We start from the raw sequence: 19,593 nt of genomic DNA on the forward strand, positions 1-19,593 counted from the left end.
TGTTATGAGGCCACAAGTACCTATATAACTTATTGATTTTCAATCGCCTTCTAATCACAAATAATCATCATCATAAAAATTAAATTGCTAACACTGAATGCATACCATGGGTCAGGCACTGTGCTTACTACTTAAATATATTGTTGCATTTAATAATATGAGCTCAATGGTTGCCAGAAGGATTCATGAGTGAAAAAAAAACAAGTTTTGGATTTTAGCACAATGCCTGGTTCACAGCAAGGATTCAACAAATTAGCTATTCATTTTTATTATTCTTACAAGGAAATTTAAGCTTAAATCCATCTGTGGAATGCCACAATTTCCCTTCTTAACCACTGTTCTTTTCTGCCTCTGCCTGTGATTGGCTAAGGATATGAATACCTTGGCAGAGAATTTGTCATTGACCCACGAGTCATCAGCCATGGATCTAAGTGTAAGTACACAGGCATATTTGATAATTGATTACCTGAAGCTCTTTAACCATCTTCTGAAGCTGAGCTACCAGGCCTTTCTCATTCTCCACTTTTGAATTCATCTGACTGTTTTCTAATTCTTTTCTGTTTAGAAGAAGATATCAAATACAATTGTTCAGATTAATAACATTTTGTTTAAAGTAGTTAGAATTGTAATATTCCTAACACAAAGAAAAGATAGATGTTTGAGGTGATAGATATCCCAATTACCCTGATTTATTCATTGTACATTGTATACAGGTATCAAAATAGCACATGCACTCCAAAAACATGTATAATTATTATAAATCAATAAAAAACACAGCCAGGCTTTAACCAAAAGTAAAAATACCATTTTGTTTAAATATTTTTTTAATTATAGATATAATACAATAATTCATTCTCATTTTAAAACTTCAATGATTATGCCTACATCTGAAGTTTTCTTGGCTATGATACCTGATATGGTTTGTCTATGTCCACACTTGAATCTCATCTTGAATTTCCACATATTGTAGGGGGGATCCAGTGGGAGGTAACTGAATCATGGGGGCAAGTCTTTCCCGTGCTGTTCTTGTGGTAGTGAATAAGTCTCACAAGATCTAATGGTGTTATAAAGAGGAGTTCTCCCGTACAAGTTCTCTCTTTTTGCCTGCACCATCCATTTTAGATGTGCCTTGCTCCTCCTTGCCTTCCACCATGATTGTGAGACCTCCCCAGCCATGTGGAACTGTAAGTCTGTTAAACCCTTTTTCCTATATAAATCACCCAGTCTCGGGTAACTCTGTATCAGCAGTGTGAAAATGGACTAATATAGTAAATTGGTACCAGTAGGTGGGGCACTGATGAAAAGATACCCGAAAATGTGGAAGCGACTTTGAAACTGGGTAACAGGCAGAGGTTGGAACAGTTTGGCGGGCTCAGAAGAAGAAAGAAAAATGGGGGAAAGTTTGGAACTCCCTAGAGACTTGTTGAATAGCTTCAACCAAAATGCTGATAATGAAATGGACAATGAAATCGTAGCTGAGGCAGTCTCAGATGGAGATGAGGAACTTGCTGAGAACCAGAGCAAAAGTGGTTCTTGTTATGTTTTAGCAAAGAGACTGGTGGCATTTTGCCTCTGCCCTAGAGACTTGTGTAACTTTAAATTTGAGAGCGATGATTTAGGGTATCTGACAGAAGGAATTTCTAAGCAGCAAAGCATTCAAGAGGTGACTTGGGTGCTGTTAAATGCATTCAGTTTTGGTTTTTTTTGGTGTTTTGTTTGTTTGTTTGTTTTTGAGACTGAGTCTCACTCTGTCACCCAGGCTGGATTGCAGTGGCACAATCTTGGCTCACTGCAACCTCCACCTCCCAGGTTTAAGCAATTCTCCTGCCTCAGCCTCCCGAGTAGCTGGGACTACAGGCTCAAGCCACCATGCCCAGCTAATTTTTTGTCTTTTATTAGATGAAGGGTTTCACTGTGTTGCCCAGGCTGTTCTCTAACTCCTGAGCTCAGGCAATCTGCCCACCTCGGCCTCCCAGAGTGCTAGGCTTATAGGCGTGAGCCACCGCACCCCGCCTGCATTCAGTTTTATAAGGAAAGCAGAACATAAAAGTTTGGAAAATGTGAAGCCTGACAATGTGATAGAAAAAAAAAATCCCATTTTCTGAGAAAAAATTCAAGCCAGCTGCAGAAATTTGCATAAGTAACAAGGAACCAAATGTTAATCCCCAAGACAACTGGGAAAATGTCTCCAGGCCATGTCAGTGGTCTTCGCTACAGACCCTCCCATCACAGGCCTAGAGGCCTAGGAGGAAAAGTTGGTTTCATGGGCTGGGCCCAGGATACCCGTGCTGTGTGCCGCCTAGGGACTTGGTGCCCTGCGTCCCAGCTGCTCCAGTCATGGCTGAAAGGGGCCAACATAGAGCTTGAGTCATGGCTTCAGAGGGTGCAAGCCCCAAGCCTTGGCAACTTCCACCTGGTGTGGAGCCTACAAGCACACAGAAGTTATATTGTTATATTTGATATTTTAAATATATTATTGAATTGAGAATGTTATTATTTTTTTTTTTGAGTTTCACTCTTGTTGCCCAGGCTGGAGTGCAATGGTACAATCTCGGCTCAGTGCAACCTCTGCCTCTTAGGTTCAAGCAATTCTCCTGCCTCAGCCTTCGAGCAGCTGGGATTACAGGCATGTGCCACCATGTCTGACTAATTTTGTATTTTTAGTAGAGATAGGGTTTCTCCATGTTGGCCAGGCTGGTCTTGAACTCCTGACCTCAGGTGATCTGCCCGCCTCTGCTTCCCAATGTGCTGAGATTACAAGCATGAGCCACCACACCCAGCCTGAGAATTTATTTTTATCAATATATTAAGCTTAAAAATCTTAAGCTATTATATTTTAAGATAATTATTATATTATTATTAATTCAATAATATCTTTTTCTACGCAAGCCTACACAGAGTACTCCATTTAAAAATTAACTATGACATAGTATTTCACAATTTAGACATTCCTTAGTTTGTGAATTTCACAATAAGCACTTAGGTTTTCCTTAATATTTTGCTTTTACAAATCACACTATTCATAACCATGCCCCTTGTATACATGAGAGTGTTTCTCTAGAGTGGATACTGAGCAGGAAATTGCTGGGTAATGTATAGGTAAGTGCTGAAAAATAAGATAGCCCTGTCCCTTGCTCTCCACTAACAGTGTGAGATCATTGCTTCTCTACATTTATTCTTAATATCATACTTCTGAAATTTTCTTAGAAAATAGATTACTATTTCATTGTTTTATCTGCAATGCCCTCATTTACTAGTAATGACTGCATCTTGTCAACTATTAGTATATTTAAATGGTCAATAAACCAAATGGACCGCCTGTTTGTGTTATTTGCCCATTTTTCTATTAGGTGTGTTCATCTAATTATTTAGTTATAGATTTTCCTTGGATTCTTGACATTTTTTACATGTGTTACAAATTTTTCTCTCACTTTATAACCTGTCTCCATTTTATTTGTATTGGCATTTGCCACATGTTTAAAATTTTGATGTCAAATATATCAATGTCTCCCTTTTGTCTTTGGCTTTTTGTGACTTGCTCAAGAAGACATAGCCTGTCAATTTCCTAAGACTTATTGACTATCTTTTATTCTAATTTTTTTTAAATTGTGGTAAGAACACTTAACATGAGCTCTACTCTTAAATTTTTAAGTACAAAATGTAGTATTGTTAACTACAGGCAAAATGTTGTAAAGCAGATCTCTAGAACTTAATCATCTTATATAACCAACTTTATACTCATTGAACAGCAGCTCTCCATGATTTCTCCCTCCTCCCAGCCCTTGGCAAGCACTTTTCTATGAATTTGTTTCTATGAATTTGATTATTTTAGATACCTCTATCGGTGGAATCATGCAGTCTTTTTCCTTTTTGTGACTGGCTTATTTCCCTTAGTATAATGTCCTCCAAATTCATCCATGTTGTTGCACATGGCAGGGGTTTCTTTTCAAGGCTCAATAATAGTCCATTGTGTATGTATATTTTATATGTGTATATATATGTATACAGATGTATGTATGAATGTGTGTGTGTGTGTTTGGGGGTTTTTTCATTTTTAAAATTTTATTTTTTATTTCAATAGGTTTTTGTGTATATGTATGTATGTATATATATACACATACACACACACACACACACCCCCCCCCCAAAATTTTCTTTATACATTCATACATCGGTGAATATTTAGGTTGTTTCTACATATTGGCTATTGTGAATAATCTGGCATCTTCTAATGGTTTTATGGCTTTGTTTTGATATTGAGTTCATTAGTGCAACTGAAGTTTGTGTGTATAAATTGTATGAGGTAGCAATTTCTCTCACCTCAGGAAATTAATAGCCAATAATTCCAATACCATTTACTACATCTCTTGTCATTGTTAATTTGAAATGCCACCTTTATCACTTATTGTTTCAAATATACATAGGTCTATTTAGGGGAAAAGTTTTTTAATAAAGTTACAACTTTTTAAAAATATGGATTTATAAAATGCTAAAACTCTTGACCTGTGGCCTACATGACATAGAGTATCATTTACACTTTGCTGGTTATCATTTGTACTGAAACACAATCTTTACAACTGAATGCTAAGGGAACTCTATCATCATTTTGTTTTAATTATTCCATTCCATTCATAAGGTCGCTTGTTTCATCATTCTAGACACCTATTAAGCCCAGTAACTTATTAGCAGAATATGAGTCAAGTCTCACCAAGAGCATGTATAATAGCATATATGTATATACCAACAAGAAAGCCAGATGCTCACAGCTGGTCAGTGGACTCTCTTTCCTCTTTCACTGTGGGCCTCAACCATTGATATACTACCATCTTTAATGTGGCCTTTTTTGAGACAGAGTCTCGCTCTGTCGCCAGGTTGGAGTGCAGTGCCACGATCTCGGCTCACTGCAACCTCTGCCTCCTGGGTTCAAGCGATTCTCCTGCCTCAGCCTCCCAAGTAGCTGGGACTACAGGCACATGCCACCGCGCCCAGCTAATTTTTGTATTTTTAGTAGAGATGGGGGTTTCACCATGTTGCTCAGGATGGTCTCAATCTCTTGACCTCATGATCTACCCACCTCAGCAACCTGACCTATCTTACTCTTCATCCTCACTGTTTTCCTCTCTTATTTGGTATAATCTAAATAAATGTAACCCTAATGGTTAAAAGAAAAAAAAAGTCTAGTTAAACAGAGGAAGATGACAAAAGGGAGAAGGTGAGAAAACCCATGTCACTGACTAGTAGAACTAAACTGAGAAAGCCGTCTTGCTCTGAGTTCCTTGGGGTGTAAGGAATCCAAATAAGTTGAAAGTTTCCCTAATTTTGATCATTCTCATGGCTTGTTTTAGATTTTAAGGTTTAATATTTATATAGTAAATTATTTCACCAAAATTCCTATATAAATATTAAGTTATGTCTGACAAACATATATTATTTAGGTAATCAGAGAGTATGTAAGTCTTCACAAGAGGATTTTTTTTTTTTTTTTACATTTTATGCCATTGGTCTCATGAGTAAAAAAGAGAGTCATTTTTATTTTTTTGACTTACAGCTGCAAGTTCCCAATAGTCTACATCTCATATATCTTACACCATTCTTTCTCATTTGCTAGTCAGATACTTTCTTCTTTACGTCCTTCCAGATTATGCATTTAGTCTCTTTACAACTATAAAATAAAGTCCAGAAAAGAAAAAAAAATCATTTCCTAGGTTTGTTATCCTTGCCTTGGGTCTTGAGCTATCTGGCCCTGGAGTCCTAAGGATAAATGAAACAAGAAAGCTGTTCCTTCTAATATAAGGTCTCCAAGAATCTCATGTCAACAGAAAGGTGGCTTACTTCCTCAGCTCTTCTGCCAGGTGTCGCTGGCTGCTTTCCAGGTTCTCCATACTTTCCTGATTCAGCTTTAAATCGCCCTCCAGTTTGTGCAGTTCCCTTTCACAGTTAATTCTCGCTTTTCTCTCCTGCTCAAGGGCACCCTCAAGCTGACAAAAGGAGACATTATTTAGTCAAATAAATAGGTAGAGTTTATACTTCACTAGATGTGTTCATTAACCACTTACCTTCTGGAAAAAGAAAGACACAAGCACAAATTCTATAAATGATTCCCAGTAACATAGATATTTCCAAATAAATATTGCCCATGTCAATAGGTTAACAAAAGAATCCAGAAATCACAGGGATGGAAGAAAACTTTAGAAATTACAGAATATGAGTTCTGTCTTAGGGAAGGAACCAACAAGAAATGGCCAGTGAGCCCTTGATTGATCTCTTTCCAATGATAGGAAGCTCACTTCTTCACATGGCAGCTCATTTCACGGGTGGATAAGTCCATTTACTTGGGAGTGCTTCTTCACAAGAAGCCAAAATATTCCCTGTAAATTCTATCCACAAGCACAAGCTCTGCTCCCTGGAGCAACACCAAGCAAATCAGTTTCCGCATGATCATCCTTAATAATTTGGAATAACCCTAGGCATCACTGGCCCATTCAAACACATTCTCACATGGCATGATTTTTAAGCCCCATCACCACCTTGGTACCCTCTTCTAGTTCATAACATCATGTCATATTCTGGTTCCTCACTAAATGTTCTCCATCAGAACATTCCAGTTTTGTATGGATTAGTATTGCCAGGAATTATATAGAGGTTAATTTTCCAGGAAGCTAGATAACAGTCACAATATGGCTTTTTATTTATTGATACGTTTACTTTAAAACAATGGAAGATATGCTCTGTAACCAGCCAAAGAGATGAAATTCAAATTGGGAGGGAGGGAGAAATTCTGGAAAGGATATATGTAAAAATCAGAAAGTAGATGAACACTGAGTTCTGTGGACTGAAAGTCTGTGTCCCCGCCAAATTCTTACGTTGAAATCCTAATCCCCAGTGCAATGGTGTTGGGAGGTGGGCCCTTTAGGAAGTGATGAGGGCATGAAGGTGGAGCCTCCAAGAATGGAATTAGTCCTTATAAAAGAGAACCTGGAGAGCTTCCTTGTTCTTTCTGCCATGTGAGGACACAAGGAGAAGTCACCCTCCACAAACCAGGAAATGTGTTCTCACTAGACACCAAGTCTGCTGGTACTTTGATTGCAGACTTCCCAGTCTCCAGAACTGTAGGAAATAAACTGCTATTTATTTGCCACCCAGTTTATGGTATTTTATTATAGCAGCCTGAATGGACTAAGACACCAGGAGAGAATAAATGTGTGGGTGTGTGGGTGTGGGCAGGTGTGTGTGATGTGCATATACATGCACATATATAAACACCCAAAAATCCTTATGCTGAGGCTTTGTGAGATATGTAATTAGTAGAAATAGGAAGAAATGTAACACAACGAATAAGTAATAGAAGAAACTTATATAGAGGCAGGAAGAAAGAGCAGCAGACAAGGAAAAAAAAAAACCTAACCACCCTTGTCAACAATTTTATAAAGGCTACACTTTATAAAAGTGGGGACTACTGTGAGCATAAATGCATAGCATACACTATGTCAGCTGGGGTGGGAAAAAGGAAGAATTATGAACCCACACATTGAAACTGGTGTGAAACAGTTTTATTTCACAGGGCATTTAGAAGCAAAACAAGGGCATCATCTCTAGAATCTTAAAAGTAATTTCCAATAGTGTAGGTAGAACACAGCTTGTGCCTCACGTATCTTTCAACCATAAATAAATCTCAGCACACCACTGGAAACACACACGGCCTTTAAAACGAATCCTTCAACACCAGTGTCAAATAAAGTACCAGCATATCTGTAGCACAAAACACCAGGTTCCGTGGGAGATATGGGGAAAGCCAGTCACCTAGAGTGATAACCCTTTACCATGCATCTTAATATTCTTTTACTATCGTCCAGGGTTGAATGAAAGTTGCATTTAAAAACTGATAGATTATATGCAGAGACCTCTCTTATACTGTCGTGGTTTTGTGTATAAAAAAATAACCCTTTTATTCTGAATAATCAGGAAAACTCTGCTACTAGGTTTTCCTGAAAGTGTCAAGATAAATTAATGAATTTAAAACTGGAGTTATGTATATATGTAGACAGATAGCTAACTAACCAGATACACCGTTACTGACCCCAACAACTTGCTGTTCCAGCTTCAGATTTGCTTTGCTCAGGCTGCTCAGCTTCTCCTCCTCCATGTGCAGGTCATCTAGGGTCTGCTGATGGGCCTCCTGCACAACTTTGGCTGCTCTGTTAAGTTTGCTGATATCCTCATTTAGAAACTCTACTTCCTCAGTCAGGTTCTTGACCTGTGGGAAGAAGATGACAGCTTCATTAAAGCCACTGCTGGAAAGTTGGACATAACACTGAGGGTCATCTCCTTTTGTCGTCCAGAACAAAGCATGAGGTATCCAGTGTCATAAAGAGCCGTATTTAGCCAAGTTCCTGATACAGTTTCTAAAGCTAAATTTAGTTTTTCTCCCACAAAAATGATCTGTTATCTGTCATGGTCAGGAAATGGAGTATTCTGTTTAAACATTAATATGAGTAAATAATTAACATTGTTCATAATTATTTAACATTATTAATATGAACTAAATTGGATGGCCAATTTAATTCACATTATTATATAACAGTAACAACACTAAAAGCAATTGCGATTTCTTTTGAGGAGTCATGGCATGTACCGATCGTGTTGTGCCTCAGTATCCCAAGAAAGTGGCAGCTAAAGAAGGGTTCCAGCTGATAAAACATGCAAACGTGGAAGTTGACTGTATCAGGCCCATGTGCTTTTTATGAAAGGGAATCAATAAAAATAAGAGTGCTATTTAATAGCCTGCCAGAATTACGGTGTCACTTTGGAGACTGTATCAGAGGCTTGATGCAGACTCCTCACTGTCCTCAATCTACACACAGATGCGCAAGTTAAAACCCTCAAACAAACTCTCAGCCAAAACAAACAAAACACGAAAGTCCTTAACTAGAATTAAAGTGACATCTTCAAGGTCAAACTCCAAATCAATGACACAGCTGGGGACTCAGGCACATCCCAAATTATCTTTTAGCAAACCATATCATGCTCATTCTCCTTCCAAAAAAAAAAAAAAAAAGGGTTCTTACAGGCCCCATGAAACCATTTTACTCTATTATAGAGTTCAGATGCAATAGGATTGGAACAAATGAAAATGTTTCATTTGGGAAGTTAAATAAGGTTCCATAAGTTCAAACTGGAAATCTGAATTGGGAGAGCATAGTTTATCAGACCCTATATTTTGTGCCAGTTCTGACTCTCAATGCTGTAAAGTTGCAGGCCACTGTGTTAATTAACTTAAATAGAGCAAGTCAGATACCAAAACCTGATTTGAGAGTGGAATTCTGGCTGCTAGGCCTTCTAAACTAACATTATGGAAAAAGTACCTTGTGCTCTGTAGTACGTTTCTCCTTCTCTGACTTCACCAACATTGTTTCCAAGTCATCGATTTCTTTCTTCAACTCCGAACATTCATCTTCCAGTTTCCGCCCCCTGGCAGTCAGCTCAGAATTTATCTCCTCTTCTTCCTCCACCCTCTCCGACAGCTCTTTTACTCTGGCCTCCAGCTGGATCTTGGATTTAATCAGCCACTCGCACTGCTCTTCAACATTTGCCAGTGTCTCTTGCTCCTGCCATGATGAGGAGAAAATTGTTGCCAACAGCTGGAAGTAATTTATCAGCTAGGCGAAAATGCTGCTTAACACATAGCAAAGAGATAATTGCCTGCCCTCTGCCCAGCACTTTCACCTACCTTTCCTAAACAGCTGCAATAATATTCCCAGGTCCCTGATCAGATCACTGAGAAATGGAGAAGTTGCTTGTGTTTGGAGGTGCTTTCGATCTCTCAGGCCAATTCAGTAGATTAGATTACCTCTTCTAAAGCACTTAATAGAATCCTGGTGGCCTAAAGGAGCTAGCGTGCCTCCAAAAATCAGTGGTGTGCTGCTTAAACCACAGCTTCTGGAAACATCCATGCGGGCACAGAGTTTGAGGTAGATAACTGCTCAAAAAATCATCTTTTAAGAAAGCAGAGTTCCCTCAGAATATTGCACTATAACTATTACAAGTGCACGGATGTACGTGTTTAATATACATCTCTTCTAATAAATTGAGCTGAGTTATATGTTTTTTAAATTCATAGGCTAAATTTAGAATTCATAAGTTTATTTGCAAGTCACTAACTAGATTTCACTGTTATTTCGAACTAAAATTTTTGCCTCAATGATTCTGATAGTACAAAGTTACACAAAGAGCATATAGTACTCTTTCCTTTATCCTTGCACAGGCACTGCCTCCAGCTCTTACTGGGTGACCCATTGTTCCTGTGTTATGGGTCAAGTAAAAAGTGTGTTATGGGTCAAGTAAAAAGTAAAGAGGGTTTTTACTACAGAGCACCTTTCATAACTTTAAACCCCTCTAACTTGTCTTCTTTAGAGGCTGAATAAAACCTCTTCTTCATAAGCAAGCTCTTTATTGTTGTTGGTCTTGCTGTAATATAACTTTACATACATTTTCATCTTCCATCTCTAGACCTCATCCATCCTTCACAACATGCCAGTTTGGGCAATGTATTAATGATCCATTTGCCTCACTTAACTTGTGTCTGCTAATCAGATCAAGAGTGGGAGACTGGGGGGAGGTAAAAATCCAGGCTATTGGCCTCTGAGTAGCTCCTGGCTGGAGAATGGCTGCCTACCCAGCAAACGGGGCTCAAAGAGGCACAGATGGAGAGAGGTATGGAATAATAAATGTACAACTTCACTGAAAATCCCAAAACAGGGGCTAAATAAAAAAGGAGTATCAGGACATTTAGGAATGGTGAATGCAAATCAGAGAAGCTTCCAATGTATGGGAAATAATGGGGACACTTTATCTTAGTTCACCCCAGATTGACAAGCAGAACAGTTTTTGCTGCATTCCATTCAGCCTGTATACAAGACCTGTCACCACCACTGAACAAAGAGGACAGTCCAATCGACCGTCATTGATCTCTTCATTAAACATGACAGCAGGATTTGGGGGCTGACTGAGCAATGGTGTGGCAGTTTAGCAGTAGGAAGATTCCTTCCCCAGTGGCAGCTTTCTGATGTACTCACAATGTTAATTGGAACGAGGTCACTCAGTTCTAGTGGAATTTTGACTAAGCAAAGAAGGATTTCAAAATATTTCTTTTTTTTTTTTTTTGGATTATTTTGTGTTTAGCTTTCTCCCTTAAAACAAATAATCATAAAATAGATGTTCTATATAATAATATATAATGATAGCTCTGTCAACTTGTTTATCACAGTTACAATCTGAACTCATCTCAGCCTTCTTGGGTTTGCTCTGGAGTTTGCTTCCATGTGTTTCCCATGCTCCCCACGATGATCTTTGACATGCACCTTTGTCATGGTAGCTACTTTGCTACTTTGACATGGTAGCTTTTGTCTACCATGCCCTACACAAGCTGGGTCCATTTCTATCTCCTGCATCAACCCAGGTAGCACTGGCTACTTTCCATCAGTAGGAAGAATGATAGAAACTGGGAGGCCCGGTGTCAACCAAAGTTACCTCTTCCCTAAGCCAAAATATTTTACAAATTCTGATTCTTACAGTTCTTACAGTAGCTTTGAAATGGGGCCCAGGAATTTGTATTTTTAACAAGCACACCAGGTAAGACTGGTATACACTGAAGTTGTAGAATCACTGCTATGTTAAATATGTATCAGAAATGCGGGTTTGGGTGTAAAGTCTTACATAAAATACAGCCTCTTGGCATGCTGGTAGACAATACAGCTTCAAAATATTAAAGAGTAATAACAATAAAAGAATAACTTGTGTCAGTCTGAAAGTACTAAATTTCTCTGTTTTTGGTAAAGTTTAAAAATAAGAAAAACTGTTGTTTCTTATTTAAAAAGCAAGAAAAATTACATTTGAACACAGATTTTTTCAACTTAACACTGTGCTAAGTAGAGAGGAAAGTATTATAAAGGTGGTTAAAATTTCATCCTGGCCCTTTGGGCTGTTTTGGGATCACAGTAGTCCAGGTGGCTAGGGAGGAGTAACATGAAAGACAGTGAACAATGACACATTAGCATCATACTGTAGACAGAGGCTTGAATACCAAAACCAGGGGTTCGGAGTCTAAAAATGTACATATTATATGATCTGAGGGTTGCTCACCCGGGAAGCGACATGATGCTTTTTTAAAAACAATGGTTCTTAATCTGGACTGGATATCAGTGTCACCCACAGAGATTATTTGGACCTACACAGAGTCTGCTTAATCAAAATATCTGAGAGTGGAGTCTAGGCATCTTTATTTTATTTTTTTAATGTTTCACAAATGACTTTGATACAAAGTCAAGGTTAAGAACTGTTTTAAAAACTCAACTCATTAGTAATGTTGATTTGGACCCAGGAAGGGGAAGTAGGGAGACCAAAATCAGGATATCTGACTAGAAGCACACTGCAACATTCCTGAAGATCTCAGTCAAGCTTTTCTTGGGACCTACTAAAATCCTGTCTGCTGATTTGCTAACGGGTCATGGGCTACATACAAACTTTAAATTAAGAACCAGAGCTTCCCGGCCTCCATGATGTGCTATTATACAGTAAAAATCCATCTGATAATTTGTCCGTTTTTAAAAGACATCTTGCCAATGAAATCACTTCACTATGAAACAGGGTATCTCCTTGTTTTCATTGTCTTTGGTTTTATAAAATCCTTTGGTATCTGAAAAGCACATGCATCTATTTTTTTTTTTTTCTTCCGTGTCAACACTGCCTGATTAACAAGGAAGTCTAATTAAAAACTTGATTTAAAGAACAAATGGTGTGGCTACTCACAGCCTGAAGCTGAAGAATCAGGTCATTTTTTTCCTGAGTGAGGGATACTTGCTTTGCTTTCAGTTCCTCCCTCTGAAACTCTGATTTCTCCAAGGCTTTCTGTAATTGTGCACACTCTTCCTTCAGTCCAGCTATTTCTTCTCCTCTTTCTGAAGATTTAACAAGAGGCTTGATCTTGAAGAAGAGCCTCATCCAGGCCCAGTTCTTCACAGCCATGAAAGCTCTTATGTTCCATTGTATCAAAATGAGTGCATCCCTAAATCAAGAGAGAAAAAAGAAAAGCAAGTTAGCCCCGACTATAGGAAAATTCGTTCCCAAATTAAAATCCTCAATAAACACATCTTTTTAGGAGTCATAAAAAATTCTTATTAGTCTTCAAAGCACTTTTATATCTGGACTTTCACTTGATTCTGGCAAAAACTCTCCAAGGGGTATCTGGGGTTAGCAGTATTATGGACTAGATATCCTAAAAATGTTCCCATCACAAACATCCTTTGAATGAGAGCTGAACCTAAAGAGATTAAGACATATAGAAGGCACCAAAAACTTGAGCAATAAGTGAATGCATGCATAGCTTGGCCATCTTTACGGAAGGAGGAAACAAGTCTTGGTATTGTAAGAGTCTGTATTTTCATATTCACATGGATAAAAAGGCAAGGCACAAACCTCCAAAGAATCTTACCCTTAATAAAAAGGAGGACTGAAAAATTCACCTACCAGCAAAGAGAGATATCAAATTAAAGTACATCTGATTTGGTGTGAGTGAAGACAAATTCTACTTCAGATTTTTTTTAATGATCCAGTACCACTGAATTATTTAAGGTTTAAATTATACTACCTGAATGGTACAGAAATATCCAAGAAATTAGCACAATGATTTTTTTACTCTGATAATAAATACCTTTTCAACCCTTGGAGTAGGAAAATGCAAAATTACATTGAAAAAAAAACACCTTAAACCCAAACACCAGAAGTTCTCCTACATAAGGCACCCTGAAGGGGTTAAAATCCAAAGTTACAAAACACATATAGGAAAATGAAGTTGAGCACATATAATAAAAAGTTTGATGAAACCCCCAAGATTTTCAGATAATTGTGCTATCTGATGGAGACTATCAAATAATTATGTTAAAAATTATTGACCAGGCTCAGTGGCTCACACTTGTAATCGCAGCACTTTGGGAGGCCGAGGCGGGTGGATCACAAGGTCAGGAGAATGAGACCATGGTGAAACCCCATCTCTACTAAAATTACAAAAAATTAGCCAGGCGTGGTGACAGGCACCTGTAGTCCCAGCTACTCAGAGAGGCTGAGGCAGGAGAATGGTATGAACCTGGGAGGCAGAGCTTGCAGCGAGCCGAGATCATAGCACTATACTCCAGCCTGTGCGTCAGAGCAAGACTCCGTCTCAAAAAAAAAAAAAAAAAAAAAATTATTGTCAAAGGTAAAAAGGAAAGAACTTTAGAAACAATGAACCACTCTGATAAAAGGACATACAGATTTGAAATAAGACCAAATAAAATGTCTAAAACTAAAAAATATAGCAGTTGAAATCAAATACTCAGTGGAAAAATTAAGCAGGTTATTAGAAACACTGGGGGAAAAAAACTAGTGAATTGAGAAAAGAACAAACCCCCACAGCTCCAGACTCCAGGATGGCCCTATAACCTCAGGTTCCAGGCTTGCCCCAGTGCCAGTCCAGACATGTAGCCCCAGATTGCAAGCCTACCCCCAATGACCCAGACTCCAGGACCATCCCGATAATCAGTCTAGTCCTCACAGACCCAGGCCCCAGAACTATCCCCATGGACCCAGTCAATAAGGGTGTTCCAGTAGATCCTAACCACAGACTGACTTTCATGGCCCCAGGATCCAGACATACCCTCACTAAGTCCACTACCATGGACTTAGACACGAAGGCTTGCCCATGTGGATCCAAGATCTAGTGTATACAGCCTCCAAGCTAATCTTCATGGACCCAGGAATTGGGCCTGAATGTGCACTGAAACTGCCACCAAGCCATCATGCCCCAAGACTCCAGCAGCAATCCTGCCAGTGGACACTGCCAGCTGGGCTGCCTAGAATCTCTGACCAAGCTTACTGCTGAAGAGGTTTTCCTGTTGAAACCAGCCTATAAAGACTAAAAGATGTACTACTTCAAATGCACAAACACTAATGTAAGGCCACAAGGATCATGAATAATCAAAAAAATATGACACCACCAAAGGAACAAAACAAAACACCAATAACCACCCCTAAAGAAATGGAGATCTACAAAGTAACAAAATCAGACACTGGAGAAAGCAAGAAATTACAGGTTTCTGAAACAAATACACAAACAAACTAAACAGCTGGAGCAGTGAGGGACGAAGGCCTAAAATCTCTAGCCAAGATGTCTGGTGAAGATCTTGCCCAGTCAAAGCCAGTACATAAATATGGAGGAGGGGGACTACTGTTTCTTCAAATGTACAGACAGTTATGCAAAGCTATAATAATCATGAAGAATCAGGAACACACAACAGAATAAAAAGAATGAAACAAACCACCTAGAAACTCACCCTAAATGGAGATCTATGAATTGCTGACAAAGAATTCAAAACAATGATCTTAAAAAAAAGTTTAGTGAGCTACAAGAGAACAACTAAACAAAGTGAGAAAAATCATACATGAACAAAAGGAGAAGTTCAACAAGGAAATAAAAACCATAAAAAAGAACCACGTAGAAATTCTGGAATTGAAAAACACAATGACTGGAATGAAAAATTCCATGGAAAGTATAAATGCAATCAAGGGGAAGAATCAGTAAGCTCAAAGGCAGGTCGTTTGAAATTACTCATTTAGAGGAACAAAAAGGAAAAACAAATGAAAAGAATGGAGAATGCCTACAGCACTTATAGGATATCGTCTGGCTTACCAATATATACATTATGGGAGTCACAGAAGGAGCACAGAAAGAGAAAGAAACAGAAAGCTTATTTAAAGAAACAATGACAGAAAGCTTTTAAATCTGGAGAGGAAAACGAACAACTAGATTCATTAAGCCCAAAGAACCTCAAGCAGATCAAATACAAAGAGATCTTCACCAATGCACATTATAATCAAATTCTCAAAAGTCAAAGAGTTTCGAATGCAACAAAACAAAAGTAACTTGTCACATATAATGAAACACTCCTGAGACTATGAGCAGATTTCTCAGCAAAACCTTGCAGACCAGAAGACAGTGGTATGATAGAATCAAAGTGCTGAAAGAAAACAAAAACTAAAAACCACCAACCAGAAATACTGTATCTAGCAAGGCTGCCTTTCAGAAATGGAGAGATAAAGACTGCTACACAAATAAAAACTGTGGGAGTTTATCATCACTACTTGCCTTACAAGAAATGCTAAAGGGTGTTCTTCAAGTTGAAACAAAAGGATGCTAACTAACCACACAAATATATATAAAAGTGTGAAACTCACTGAAAAGACAAGAACATAGTCACATTCAGAATAATACTGTAATAATGGTGCATAAATCACCTTCTACTCTAATATTAGTTAATGTACAAAATTATTTAAAATAACTGTAGCTACAATAATGGATTAATAGATATACAATATTAAAAAATATTAAATTGTGACATAAGTAACATAAAATGTGGGGACAAGATAAGTTAAAATGAAGAGTTTTTATATGTAGTTGAAGTTAAACTATTGCCAGCTTAAAAATAAGAGGTTTGTCAGCTTAAGATAAACATGTAACTACAAGATGTTTTATGTAAGCCCCATGGTAACCACAAAGAAAAAACTTCTAGTAAACATACAGAAGATAAAGAGAAAGGAATAAATACCTAGCATTACAAAATATTATCACATCACAAAGGAAGACAGAAAGAAACAAACAATTTTTTAAAAAGTCATAAAACAATTAAGAAAATGGCAGTAGTAAGTCTGTATCTATTAACAATTACTTTAAATATAAATGAAATAAGTTCACCAATCAAAAGACAGAGTGGCCAAATGAATAGAAAAACCAAACCCAACTATATGCTGCCAACAAGAGACACACTATAGCTTTGAGAACATACACAGGTTGAAAGTGAGAAATGGAAAAAGATATTCCACGCAAATGGAAATTGAAAAAGAGCAGGAGCAGCTATAGTTACATCAGATAAAATATATATAAGTCAAAAACTGTAACAAGAGATAAAGAAAGTTATTACATAATGATAAATGGGTCAATTCATCAAGATGATATAAATATCTTTATATTTGACAAGATTTAACATCCATTCATTCATCCATCATAAAAATTCTCAACAATGTACCTATAGAAGGAAGGTACCTCAACATAATAAAGGCCATATATGACAAGCCCACAGCTAACATCATACTTAATGGTGAAAAACTGAAAACTGAAAGCTTTTCCTCTAAGGTCAGGAACAGGACAAGAATGCTCACTCTCAATAGTTTTTTTCGATATAGTACTGAAAGTCCTAACCAGAGTAATCAGCAAAAAGAGGAAACAAAAGCCATTCAAATTAGAAACAAAGAAGTTAAACTATCTCATATAGAAAACACTAAAAACCACCAAAAAATAGAATTAATACATTTGTAAACTTGCAGGATTTAAAAAACACAAAAAATTAGTAACATTTCTATATACTAACAATGGACTATCCAAAAAAGAAGTCAATTCATAATAGCATCAAAAAATAAAATAAAATAAAATAGATAGGAATAAAACTTACCAAGGAGGTAAAAGATCTGCATGTTGAAAACTATAAAACATTGAAAAAAGAAATTGAAGACACAAACAAATGCAAAAATATCTTGTGTTCATGAATTGGAAGAACACAGGATATTTTTGGTTAAAAGTCCATAGTCCCCAAAGTTATCTACAGATTCAATGTAAACCCTCTCAAAATTCCAATGGTGTTTTTTACAGAACTAGGAAAAAATTCCTAAAATTTATATGGAACCACAAAAGACCTCAAATAGCCAAAACAATAGAAACAAAGCTGGAAGAATCACATTACCTAATTTCAAAATACGCTACAAACTATAGCAAAGAAAACAGCAAAGTATTGGCATAAAAACAAACATATAGTCCAATGGAACAGATCGGAGAACCCATAAATCAATCTATGCATTTATGGTTAATTGTTCTTCAATAAAGTTGCCAAAAACACAGTATGGAAAGGACAGTCTTTTCAATAAATGGTGTTAGTAAATTAGATATCCACATGCAGAAGAATAAGTGGATCCTCATTTCACACCATATACAAATATGAACTCAAAAGGAACTAAAGACTTAAATTTAAGATCTGAAACTGTAAAATTACCAGAAGAACACTTGGAGAAAAAGTTTATTGACATTGGTCAATAAATTGCCAACGATTCTTTTTAATGTGACCCCAAAATCAAAGGCAACACAAGCAAAAATAGACAATGGGATTACATCAAACTAAAAAGCTTTTGCACAGCAAAAGAAACTATCAAAAAGGAGAAGACAACCTATGGAATGGGGGAAAATATCTGCAAACTATACATGCAATAAAGGGGTAATATTCAAAATATATGAGGAATTCAACTGTATAGCATGAAAACAACCCCATTAAAAATCAGCAATGACCTGATAGACATTTCTCAAAAGACTACAAATGGCCAACAGTATATGCAAAAATATTCAACATCACTAATTATCAGGGAAATACAAATCAAAACCACAATGAGATATCACCTCACACCTGTTAGAATGGCTATTAATAAAGACAAAAGATAAGGGTTGGCAAGTATGTGGGGAAAGGGAACCCTTGTACACTGTTGATGGGAATGTAAATTGGTACAGCCATTAAGAAAAACAGTATGAAGGCTCCTCAAAAAATTAAAAATGGAACTACCATAGGATCTATCAATCCTAAAATACTAATGAAATTTGAATTTTGAAGACATATCTGCACTATCATGTTCATTGTACTATTATTCGCAATAGCCAAGATATGGAATCAACCTAAGTGTTCATTGACAAATAAATAAAGTGTGGCATAAATATATAATGAAATATTATTCAACCTTAAAAAGGAAAACATTGTCATTTTTGACAACATGGGTTAATCTAGAGGACATTATGCTAAGTATAATAAGCCAGGCACACAAAGACAAATATGGTATGATCTCACTTATATGTGGGATATTAAAAAAGTCAAACTCATGGAAGTAGAGGGTGGAATGGTGGTTACCAGCAGCCAGGCCATAGGGAAAATGAGGAGATGTTGCTCAAAGGACACAACGTTTCAGTTACGCAGGATGAGTAAGTTCTGAAGATCTAATATACAGTATGGTAACCATAGTTACTAATTCTGTGTTGTATACTGGAAATTTGCTAAGAGAGTAGACCTTAAATGCTCTCACCACACACAAAAGATAACTTCGTAAGGTGAGGATTAATCAGTTTGATTGTGGTAATCATTTCATAATACCTACATATATCAAAACATCAGATTATACACCATATATCCAATTTTTGTCAATGGTAACTGAATAAAGTTGGAAAAAGGAAAAAGAATAAACACAAAGTAGAAGAAAAAAAAGAATAAAGGTAAGATGAGAAATTAATGATCTAGAAAAAAAGTTTAAGTGGTTTATTAAATAGACTAAATAAAGATGTGGCATGAATGGTCAAGAAAAAGGAAAGAAGGCACAAGAAAACAATACTAGGAATGATAATACTCTAGAAATATAAAGAATTTAGGATTATGCTCTAGGAATATAATATAGATACAGTAGAGATTTAAAAATAATAAGGCC

General features: G+C 37.1%; 1 protein-coding gene across 1 annotated transcript in view; it reads right to left on the reverse strand.

Moving 5' to 3' along the window:
• Positions 1–19,593, reverse strand: part of MYH15 (myosin, heavy chain 15) — a 141,629-nt gene that overhangs the window by 48,963 nt on the left and 73,073 nt on the right. The window contains 5 exon segments of the mRNA XM_011995587.1: positions 467–557; positions 5,833–5,978; positions 8,078–8,254; positions 9,363–9,605; positions 12,805–13,060. Of these exon segments, the coding sequence (XP_011850977.1) occupies positions 467–557; positions 5,833–5,978; positions 8,078–8,254; positions 9,363–9,605; positions 12,805–13,060 (913 nt within the window).

The sequence above is a fragment of the Mandrillus leucophaeus genome, unplaced genomic scaffold (genome assembly GCF_000951045.1).
Source record: "Mandrillus leucophaeus isolate KB7577 unplaced genomic scaffold, Mleu.le_1.0 Scaffold113, whole genome shotgun sequence".
In the NCBI taxonomy this organism is placed as follows: domain Eukaryota; kingdom Metazoa; phylum Chordata; class Mammalia; order Primates; family Cercopithecidae; genus Mandrillus; species Mandrillus leucophaeus.